We start from the raw sequence: 12,302 nt of genomic DNA, 5'->3' as shown, positions 1-12,302 counted from the left end.
GGAGAACCTCTTGCTGTGAAGCGACAATGCTAACCACTGCACCACCGTGGCTGCCCTCTCAGAACAGTGAAACTGAATGTGTGAAAATCAGACATCTATATAAGTTTGAGCTTACTGTGTCTCTTGAGTAATCCATTTTAGCTAAGGTATGGAATTGAAATATGTGTGTATGTGTGTGTGTGTGTGTGTGTGTGTGTGTGTGTGTGTGTGTGTATACACACACACACACACACACACACAAAGATACCATCATCATCAACACCCCCCCTTTTTCCTCGTTTTCTGCATGGAGTCAGGGTGTCATGTCAACCATCACCTATCTATATAAGTAACAGGGGTTTGGGAAGTGAAATCCCCACATAGGAGGTACACGGGTGCATGATCCCTACAAAAGTCAGCTTTAAAGGAGAACAGTATTTTTTGCTATATGTTGTTCTCCTCTGGTTTTGTCATTTCCCTTTTGTAATTCCAAGCCTCATTCGCGTGTCTCATAATTACAATAGGGAGCTTTTCACAGATCTGTTAGTCAAAATTCTACATTTTTGTGAATGAGGCATATTTAATATGCTGATTTTAAGTAAGGGAGTAGATCACCTCACTCTGCCATGCAGGCCACCTTTCCTATTGTCTCCCTTTACTTAGGTATTCAGCTCCAAGGTTGCTGTACCTCAGGAAAAGGGGCGTTTCCCTTCCTGTGACTAATGTGAATTTCATCCAGCTGAGCTTTACTGTACAGTTAGTCATCTCACAAATGTAACCCTTCCCACTCACATCCACTTACATAATGTCCTACAGGTAAACTTAAGGAGTTTTGTATCACTTTAAAGGTGGTGTATCATGCAGATACTGCCTCTAATCTACTCTTTTTTCTAAACCTAATCATCTTTAACTATGATAACACTTTAATATTTTTTCTGTGAACAAACATTAGGAACTAGCATGAATAACAGCAGAGAAAATACATCTAACATTCAGTTCTTGTAGACATGCTACTGAATGTAGGACCCCCATGGCCTCAAACTTCTAAGGTCCAGGCATTGCCACCAATGAAGCAGAGAGTAGGGACTCCGATTCCTACCTTGCTGAACACTGAGAAAGTGAAGAAATGAAGCATGTTATGATTGCAGAAAAAAGGAAAACTTGAAATAGAAATGCTAAGATAAGTTTAACCCACCAGCTATAGTAATTCACAAAAATGTGTTTACAAGCAAAACAGATATTGCAGAAGATACAAAAAGCAGCAAAATATGAAAAAATGCCCATGAAAGCATAAGGCCAATGTGTTTATGCATGGGTGAAAATATGAATTTTGTAAATGTGTGGATAGAAGTGTAACTGTATAGAGAAAAAAGTGTGATCTGGTAAATGTGGAAATGCCAAGCAAACAATGAAACCGTAACATATAAACAGAATACAGTGCAGCCAGCCTAAAGGAGTCTCCCAAATCATTTAGCACCTACTTGTAAAGCTTTCCAAGCTGTATAAGAATATGTAGGTCATCATAAGGATACAATATGATAAGGTAAACTTGGTGTCACTTGTGATGTTTGTAACCTGGAAGCATAAATTAATAATTATGTTCTGTACCCAGGTAGCTCCTTCCAGCACAGCAGGAAGAGCAAATACCCAATAGGCAGAAGTTCAAGTCCATTAGGGTAAGATTATGTTTGCTCATGGTCCATGATACATAACTCTGTATTTTCTTCCAAACAGCCTTAGCAGAGAGACAGTCTTGTAACATATGGGTATAATCTGCACTTTGGATTTTACAACAGCAGTTCCCTGAATTGTTTTGTTCTTCTTGTAAAGCCTTCTGGAGAAACAGTGGCTTTGAAATATCAGTTTAAGATAAGTAAAAGTCAAGTCAGAAGTTTGTTTCATATTTTTTCTCCCTAAAATCCTTTTTTCCATATGATAATACACTATGCTTTGATGCAAGGTGTTGACTAAAAGATATTGAAGGTTGCAACAAGAATGAATAGAAGTAGGCAACCTTGCCATGCACCATGTGTTAGATAAAAATGTAGAGGGCAATAATTAGTACTGACAACAAAGGCTAGTGGGCAGCAGTAAAGTATTTTACATAAAGCAATAGAAAGTCCTAAAAAAAACAGTAAAGAGTAGCCACGGACAATCCCAGAACAGAGAATCACAGGCCTGCATACTCTCAATAAGTGTCACTATTGTGAATGCCAGTAATGGGTGAGCAAAGTTAATATAATGGTTAAGAGTTTTACCTCACAGACACAAAGTACAGGGTTTGATTCTGATCTCTGGTTATTAGCTAGCCTTATAATAGTCTGCAAACTAATAGCCTAGTATTTGCATGTAACCATGAATACCCATATCGTTTAACTTCTGTTTTTTGCAGAAAGGTAAACCCCTTTGCACTCTATATATGAGGACAAGCCTTCATGCTCTCAGTCTCTATATGCTTAATTCTGAGGTCAATGTACCTCAGGGAAAGGGACAAACAGAAAAGTCAAAAAAGAATAGTTCTGCACATACTGACACTCACAATGAGACCTTGTTAAGGTTAAGCCTGAAAGACAAATCAAAAGCTTTTGTAAAATCCATCAAAAGCACGGTGTAATGGAATGCTTTTTTATTCAAAATAGTCTCATATTTATAAAGTACAACTGTTCTTTCCTGTCTCACCTTTATGAAACCTTGTTGAGTAGTCTTAAAATATTTTGTAACTAATGCAAAATATATAGCCAGTTTTCTTTTACCTGCATACTAAGATGTTTTTCATGTGGAAATTAGACTTAAAAACATAATCTTTATTATTTTAAGCTTATGGTGTTTATAATTAACACCCGTATTTTGTTACTAGTATCCAGTTTACATTTTAAGAAGTACTTTTGCTTCTAAAAAGCTTTTGTAAGTTTGACAAAGGGCCTTATTCATGACATGAATTCCTTTAGTGAAGAGATGATGTCTGTAACTGAAAAACAGTGAGGACACACATTCATTTCATCCTTGTACCATTGGCATATGATACCTTGACTCAGGCAATTTGTTTGTTTTTGAGCAGGATAGACTTCAGATATGGTTGAATGTATCTGTAATATTTGTTAAAATTATATGCAGATGTTCAGCTACACCGTTTATAGTTACATGAATGACATTCAAAGTACAACATTTAAACACATTAGTGATAGCCCTGGAGTATTAGAAGTTAAATGTGTACATAATTCTAAGTCAAATGCAAACCTTTCACTTAAGTGAGCATTTCTAAGTAAGCCAACAGTATTTCCTAGAGTTTTGTTTCTTATATACTGATATCCATGTAGTTTTAATGCCAGAACCTATAGTGATGCCTAACATGGCATTCTGCATATATGAATGTACTCTATAGAGAGCCTTTATACCAAATAATAATTTAACCATAAGTACATTTTTAACACAGTGATTTATTTAGTGATGAGGTTTAAAGCAGATAGATGTAAGGAATTTATTTGTTTGCATGCAGTCTATATTTATCTACAATGCCCCTATAGTACTTGCAGGGAACTAGTGATGCTGGATGTTTCCTGAAGGTAGCAGTGAATTAAGTATGTATACAGTGAACTCTGACTTTTACGGAACTAGTGATGCTGGATGTTTCCTGAAGGTAGCAGTGAATTAAGTATGTATACAGTGAACTCTGACTTTTACGGAAACACTGTTCCAAAGCTTATAGCCTTGATTGCATAATGTCTTTATCCCAGACTAGAAAGTAATGAGTAGTAAGTAAAGAGTAGACACTGAAGACAATGGCATCCTGCTGAAAGAATGCCAAATAACAGGCTAACCAAAGTACAGTGCTCTGACTTAAGTAACGTGAATATGAGGGTGTTTATGAGAAGAATGGCGCTCTAGTCTGTGGGTAGCAAGCCTGTTTTACCTACTGAGTGACAAACGTGCTCTAGGTTAGGTGACTGTAACATAAGCAGATAGTTTTTGCTGAGGTTAGTTTGAGTCCAGGCCATGAATGAAATGCCTCTCCTGCTTTATTTCTTTAAGAACACTCTGCATTGCTTTTGTGCACAATTAGTAGAGATGTGTGACAGCCTGAGCAAGGAGGATGGTTTGATTCTTCATGACACCTCTGTCACTTTTTTCAGAAGGTGAGGGTCACAGTCTGTTAAGAATCTTCATCCTGTAGCTCTGGGTTTGACTCTTTAAATAATCATTTGTAAACTGTGACATACAGCCAGATAGTCTCCTGGCTTGTCCCTGGAAAGAAATATTGTACTTAGTGGATTTACCCAGTAAAAAAGTTAAACAATTGTAAAAACCTGCTCCTGGTAGAAACCTGGAGTGATTGGCCTTAGCCAGATATAAAGTTTCACAAATCATAGGCCAGTTTTTCATACTCATTAAGAAGTCTGATGTAAACTGGTACATGTCATATGAACAGCATTAAAGCCACAGGATTTGCTCAGTTTCTTAACAGAATTTGTAATGTTTTGCATTGTAGTTCCAGACAGTGTAATCTGGTGTTTGACTAATACTGACAGGAAATCATTTAATCTTTTTTAAGTCCCAGTAAATTCAAGTTGTTTTATAATAATTTTAATGAGTTCAGATTTTTCAGAAGAATTATTAGTATTAATTATATCAGCCCTCCCCATATTGTTCTCCTTTTCACTTTTTTTTCAGCTAATGGTATATAGACACAAATTTTGGGTGAGATTCAGAAAGGTTACTGCAAGAGCTAAGCCATTTTACCCTCATAGCAATGGTTTCTGATTCAGAGACAGCCCTACCACAGTATTGTACCATGAGGAGGTGGAACACTACAGTGGGCTGTCTTTGCGACCCACTATAGATGCTAATGTAGCATTCCAGGGGAGTGGTGTATGCTAATTAGCTCTGTACTCTTCCCCCAAGAACTGCCTGTGATAAGGCATTTGTGCAGATGAACTATTAAGTTATCTCATCCTGTCATGGTAATGAACATGGCCAAAAGTTTGCATTCACCCATGCTGAGATCACATTACAAGTACGTTCTAGGAGTTTAGTGGCAAGGTAGCAGTGTGGGGTGTATGCTTGTGTCTGCGTGTGTGGCTGTATGTATTACTGTAGGCAGAGGGATGAGTGACCTCAGGTGTGTGTGTGTGTGTGTGTGTGTGTGTGTGTGTGTGTGTGTGTGTGTGTATGTGTATCTGCCTAGGTGGTTGCAGTAAGGGATTAGTTAGGAGATAGGCAGTGTAGGGGTGGGTACATGTCTGTGTGTGTGTGTGTGTGTGTGTGTGTGTGTGTGTGTGTGTGTGTGTCATACCTCTACACTTTCCTAAACTAATAAACAAATCCTGCAATACCGGGGGCATACTTCTCAACCTCCTAGCACAAGAAATCTGGACAAAGCCTAAAATAATGAGAGGACAGATCCAGAAAAATAGTGAAGAATTTTAAATAATACTCTTAAAAACATAAAAAGTTGAAACAATAAAAGGATTTGTGTTAGCATGCATTTTTGAAGGATATAAAGTCTGAAACTCAAATTCATGCCATTATTTAGTTACTTCAATCCACAGTGATTTACCAGAAAACTACGCATTTTATGAAGAACAAACCAAAAATGAGGCAAAAATCTGGACATTCCATGAAAATCTGTACAGTTCAGAGGTATGACTTGGGGGAAACTCTAGACACTGAGGATACTCTATATTGTGTCATAAGGATACTTAAAAGGCTAATATAACAAGTTTTGCAGCATGAACAGATGGGGTGGGGAGAGCACTAGACACCAAGGATGCTCTTTATATTGTGCCCTAAAGGCACTTAAAAAGATTCAAACATGATACCCTTGACACTCACACATACAGCTCTTTAGTAGAGCTTTAGTCCACTGCACTACTACTAGCCATGTGGGATACTCTTAACATATTATCTTAACTCTTTAAAGGAAAAAAAATAAAGTATTCAAACCCAGTACTGTCAACACAGAGTGTAGCTTATCAAGCCAAACCCTTAACTTGAGGATAATTTGTTTTTTACACTCCAAGAAGTATAAAACCTTAATATCTGGAATTGTTCCCTGACTGCAGTGGTTTGTGAGTTACGAGGAACAGGGTACTTATAAGAGGCAACATCAGGAGCATTCTCTAAAATAGGGGGTAGTTGACAGGTATATGGCTGGTAACCATACATATATGTAGCCATGGTAAGGCTTTAGGACAAAGGAACGAGGAAGACTAGATGACACCAGGGAAAGGTTTTAAACTATTTCTTGGACTCACTTAAAAAGTTAATAGAGCAACAGGTCTAGTATCAAGATGCACTTTACAAACAATAGGAAGAAAGAAACTTTAATGTCTGGCATTATTGACTGACTGTAATGATCTGTGATCATAGCCGGCTTTAGGCACCAGCGAACCCTGTGGTCACTGGGGGGCACCTGTTCCTGGGGGGGGGGGTCCACCCACTGCAAGTTATCTTATCTTGATATTTTGTAACATGTCTGTCAAAACAACAAAAAGTAGTGCAGGAATCTTGCATATTTAATAAACCAGGTGGATAATAACTTTTATTTGTATCTCCTTTAAAATTCAAAGATATAGCTTGGTATAGTAACAGTGTTTTATCAAGCAACAGCTTTCACAATTCCATTAAATATTTTACCACTGACATAGTGCCCTTGGCTTAGTTAAATCCTGCTGGTGGACATTCTCTCCACTAAAACTAGCAACATACCCAGCTTTAGGTACCTGCAATACCCACGGCTGCAAGGGCCCTCCTAATCATCCTTGACTGCGTGGGGCCCCACAAAAGCTGTGGCTGATTGGGGAAAAATGAGGAGGAAAAAGTGTATTCATTTCCTGATTAGGTTGTTTAACCTGAACAGGGCTATGATATGACTCTGTCATAATAAAACTGGTAATGAACATAGGCAAGGTAAGCACCAGAGAGATCATGAGCCCAGCATGACTGATCTCAATGCATACTTTGGAGTTTAAGAACAGCTGATGCTTCTGATCTTCAAGGATGGTTTTCTTGTACAGGGAGTTTTATAAATACTGGCAGAAAAGCAGATACTATAACTCCCAACTTATTCGCAGAAGAGTTCCATGCAATACCAATAATACTAGAATAAAGGCTCAAAATCACGAACAAGTTTTAAATATTACTCTAATTCAATTAAAAAGTTAATAGAGTAACACATTTTGCATCAACATGCCTTTTTTTGCTCACTAAGTATAAAACTCTGATGTCTGGATTTATTGAGTGTCTGTAGTCCTGAACGATTCACAAGCAAATCAAACTTTTTATGAAGGACAGAACAAAAATTATGAGCGAAATCAGGAAAGGTCTGTGAAATCATGGACAGTGACAGGTTTGCATTACTCCTCACTGAAGTAAATAAAATTGAGTATTAACTGCTAAATAGCCATCACTGATCAGGTGTGCCAGTACCAGTGGTACAAAAGTAGTATTGCTACGGCTTATACGTGTGTGTGTGTGTGTGTGTGTGTGTGTGTGTGTGTGTGTGTGTGTGTGTGTGTGTGTGTGTGTGTGTGTGTGGTGGGTGTGTGGTGGGTGTGCGTGTGTGTGTGCGTGTGTGTGTGCGTGTGTGTGTGTGTGTGTGTGTGTGTGTGTGTGTGTGTGTGTGTGTGTGTGTGTATCAGTGATTTTTATCTGTGTGCACACACCCAGTAATGCCAGGACACATACATTATTCTTCTGGGTATCAGTAAAAAATGTAGCTAACAAGTAATTATATTTCAAAAGTGAGCCATAAAATATGTCACAGAACATTTAGACACTTAGATCTTTTAAGAATCTGAGGGCGCTCATTCCCCATATTATATAAATGGATACAGGGGCCTCACTTAATCATCCTTGATTTTGTAGGGGACCCACAAAAGCTGTTGCTGGTTGCGGAAAAGTGAGGAAAAAATGTATTAATTTTCTGATTATGCTCTTTAACCTGAACAGGCTGTGATATGACCCTGTTAGGATGAAGCTGATAATGGCCTCTGCCTTCAACTGCAACCAGCCCTGCTTGGATATGTGTGTACAGAAAGCTGCTGTAGGTTATGTGTATCTGTGGGGGAGGGGTGTGTGGTTATTACATCTCCTCAACCCAAACTGTCAAAGGCAGCTACTTGTATGCATTCCTGAAGTATGGTTGTTATTTTCTTTTACTTTTCTCATAGACCTCAGAGGTGTACAATGAAGGTTACTATGGCTTGTGTAGGGGCAGGGTACTGTCTGGGAACAACAAAGCAGAGTACATTACTGCAGTCATTATTTGTTTCACTTTCCTCACAATCACACTTCAGGAATGCATACAAGTAGCTGCCTTTGACAGTCTGGGTTGAGGAGTGAGGAGGCATGCTATGTATATGTATGTCTGCAGTGACTTGAAATACATGGCTGTGGCAGTTTGAACGTCTGCTTTCATTCCAGCCTAACACCAGAACAATGCTTAGGCAGTCTTTTTTTTTTGGGTGGGGGATAGGGAGGCAGGCAGTTCCCAGATAGGACTTGTGTATCCAGACAATTAGTTTGGTAGTTTATTGTTGCTATAATTTTGTCATCTTTGAACATTAAGTCTTGGGTGCAACGTATGTCTTTCTTGAAAGAAAAAAAAAATAAGACTGAAATTCTTTTCTTACTCGTGATTTTTTTATTTAGGTCACCACTGGATTAAACAGCTGGGAAAATGTTCTGCAATACATCCCAGAACATCTATAACCCTATGGCTTCTTGGGCCCTGGCTTATTTGAGTTATTTCCTAATTGGTTATTACTGTGCTGACTTGGTCAGGAAAGATGTGTTGAAAGGATGCAAGGAAAACTAAAGCTGTACAGCAACACAATTTATTTCCGCAATCATAATTTCTGTTCAAGTCATCATTGGTTAAAAAGATTGCGTAAAAAGGAAAAAAAATCTTTAAAATGCACTTCAGAGCATATAGGGAGTTATGGCATCTTGAAAAAGCTGACGAGTAAGGCAAAATGAGAGAAAATGAAGAAAAAAGTAGTGTGCGTAGTATGGGGAGCCCAAGATTAGGGGAAAACAGGGGGAGACTGGAGAGTATGTGTGTATATGGGAGGGTGCTGAAACCATATGTCTAAGGTGCCATTTTACCTAAATCCAGACCTGTATATAAAGTTGCTGCAACATATCATTGTTGCAACTAAATGCCAGTAACTGTGACTATCCCTTTGTGAAATGATCCAACATAGTGTGGTACACAGGCCAGTTGTAATATAAGAGTATTGTAGCTACAGATCAGTCTGTATGTAATACTACTAAAGTTTGCAGCATGAGCTAAAATGTTGCTTAGGAAGGATGGCGGTGACAAGGTGATACGTAGACTTGAAGTGCCCAGGTGGCCCCCAACTTGACATCTGCTGGGGGCCCCCAAAATGCTAACACCGGCCCTGTTTATGAACCAGACTTCAAAATAAGATGATACATCAGGAACCAAGGTATTGGTTGCAAAGAACTAGAGAGGGAAAAGTAATAGAATGGGAAGAGGCCAAGAAGACATATGGACTGCAGGCTAGAGACCGCCATCCCTGTAAGAGAGTGATATTAAACTATAGGCAAAGAGAAAGGGATAAGGTCATCTGAAGTGAAAAATACCTGCTCCGGTAATGCTTTTAGTTCAATGAAGAAAAGAAGCTGATGTTAAAAAAGGGATACATCATAGGGCATATAAAATATTGCACAATAACTATAGGAATCAATCAGAGGAGGTAAGACAATTTGGGAAGAGAGACTGGATAAGCTATTCACAAGGAAACAATGGGAGTACATATGTATGGCTCCAAAATATGTAACAAAGTCAAGAAAATTTAGGAGTTTTGCTTGGAAGTGATTGCATAGGTATTTTTGTACCCGAAGCAGATTCCAAAGAATTTTTCTTCAGGTAGATGGCAAATGTTGGAGGTGTGATGGGGAAGAAAGTGGAAACTGGAAATGTGTTCACTGTGTACTGAGTTGGCAGTCTTTAAAAATTCCCCTACAGAGATCTCTGTCAGAAATATTGGGTGAACAAATGGATATAGGTAAAGAAATTATTTTTGAACTAGGATACAGGATATGAATTGTCTAGGCATAGTAAGGCCTTGTTAAGTTTAATTCTTTTGGCTGCCAAAAGCAATTATTAGGAAATGGAAATCAAAGTCTAAACCAACTGTACTTGAAGTAATGAATATTTTATCAGAGGTAAAAGAACTTGAATTGAGATCTTTAGAGAAGGGTAGGAGCAAAGCACATAGACAAATTGGAAATTATGGAAATAATATGTGCAGAATAATGTTTTGAAGGGGTGAGCTTTAAGGAAAGGCAGAAATTGAACAATTTGTGTAATGCTGAATTGATGATAATTGTATAACATGATTCGTCAGGTACATTTTGTCAACACAGAGACAGGAAATAGGTATGCCAGTCTGTGTTTGAATGTGTGCATGTGTAAACAGAAGAGTGAAGGGGTTGTCTGTGTGAATGCAATGCATGGGCTGCTTGAGGTGCTTACTCTAGGAAAATGCCAGTTTGCACCTTAGGTAGTTCTGGGCAATTCAAAGACATACAAATTAGCTAATAATGAGGTCTTTCCTCTGCATCTATATGTCTCTGAATCACATTTTCTGCAATCACAGGTACAGTGCCTTTGGTAGCAGCTGTTACCATCTACGATGGAGTTGTTTCTGAATCGCTGAGTTGATTTCTTTTCTAACATTTTTAGTTGCTGGTTGCACACTAGTATTGCCATTATCAGAGTTACTTTGCTTCCTGTCAGAACTTCATGGGTACTTACTAGGCTGTTGATCTGTGAAGATTTTAAACAGCCTAACTTTACATTGCCATAGCAGTTTTTATCCCTTATATTTTTCATAAAAATAATCTAAAGATAGGCCAAACAATATGTTGAGACATTTGCACGTTTCCCCTATCCATGAAGTTCAAGGGTGCTAAACCATAAGTGAATATGTAGTTACCCATGTATTCCTCTAAATTACATTTGAATAAATTAGAAAAAGTGCTTTGTTTATGTGGAGTGAAAGACAGTTCTATTGAACAGTACACTATCCATAGAAAAAATGGAAATTATAGGAATGATACATGTAGAATAATGTTTTGGAGGATGAGTGAGGTTTAAGGGAAGGCAGGAATTGAGCAATTTATGCATTGCTGGATTGATGATAATTGTATAAAAGCATGTATGTGATATGGAATGTTTGTAACAGTGAACATGTTAAGATGGTTTGTTTTCTTGTATATAAATGCATATTTGCCTATGTCTTAAGTGATAATTCAGTAAAGGTGCTAAAAATAAGATGATACATCATGCATGTTTTGTCAGCTCAGAGGCAGCTAAGAGATATGTTGGTGGTATGCAAGCCTATCTCCTCCAACTTTGTTCTATTTATTTTGCAAGAGAAAGTGAGATCCCTTGAGATGTGTTTATGACACCATTGGACAAGACTTTGAGTTGGTCTGCATAGTTTTTATGATGCATGCCCTTGACTGTTTTTTTAATGAGGAAGCACTATGGTCATTACAGTTGTGACAAGTGTTTGGATGGGTGTATACCAAAAGGGGCATTATACTCAATCATCAGCCTAATGATTGCAGAATAGAGTGGAGCAATTACAGCCCCAGATATGGATGCATTACCTTTAGATTTAAGCTATGTAATGAAAAAGGACTTCCTTACAACAGTGGATATGTGATGATCAAATGATAGTTCATTTTTGATACAGGTTCCCAGATCCCTAATTACCAGATTGTTGATATAGGCTCCCATATCCCTAACTATGGAATTCATTTTCAGGGGCTGTCAATGTGGCAGTTTCAAGAGTAGTCATGCTTGCTGAAGGATATGATATAAACTTCTTGGCATTTATAGTAGATGGACTGGGCACCAGTTGTTTAGGACAGGCCTACCTGGAGGATCTTGGTGTTCTCTGGAGAGTTTATCATGTGGCATCATGTTTGCAGTCATCTGCAAACTTGGTCAGTCACAAACCCTTAACACTAGCTTTGTCCACCATCTTGGACCAAAATAATATGCATATTCAGCAACTCCCAAAAAATTGCTTGCACAGACAGAAGAAAAAATAAATTAAATGTTCTGAATTACCAATGGTAGGCAAGTAATGTATTTTATTTATTTATTTAGGTCTGAAGGGAGAAAAAGGTTCAATGGGATTGCCAGGTACTTTAGGTAACAAAGGTGAAAAAGGAGAAAGGGGCCTTCCAGGACTACCAGGTATGAGAAACATCCTTTGAAATTTGTTGTTTTAAACTCATTCTTGATTGTGTTTTGAGAAAAAAAATATTCTGACAGTCAATTT

General features: G+C 38.1%; 1 protein-coding gene across 4 annotated transcripts in view; it reads left to right on the top strand.

Moving 5' to 3' along the window:
* The window catches only part of LOC122796547 (collagen alpha-1(XV) chain-like), a 1,635,928-nt gene that overhangs the window by 1,345,192 nt on the left and 278,434 nt on the right, over positions 1–12,302 (top strand). For all 4 annotated transcript variants that reach the window (XM_044065114.1, XM_044065113.1, XM_044065111.1 and 1 more), the window contains one exon: positions 12,128–12,217. In XM_044065114.1, the coding sequence (XP_043921049.1) occupies positions 12,128–12,217 (90 nt within the window). The remainder of the gene's footprint in view (positions 1–12,127; positions 12,218–12,302) is intronic.

The sequence above is a fragment of the Protopterus annectens genome, chromosome 3.part0 (assembly GCF_019279795.1).
Source record: "Protopterus annectens isolate FY-2018-M chromosome 3.part0, PAN1.0, whole genome shotgun sequence".
Taxonomy (NCBI): Eukaryota; Metazoa; Chordata; order Ceratodontiformes; family Protopteridae; genus Protopterus; species Protopterus annectens.
Note: the sequence above shows the minus strand (reverse complement) of the source record. Positions and strands in the feature narration are given on the sequence as shown.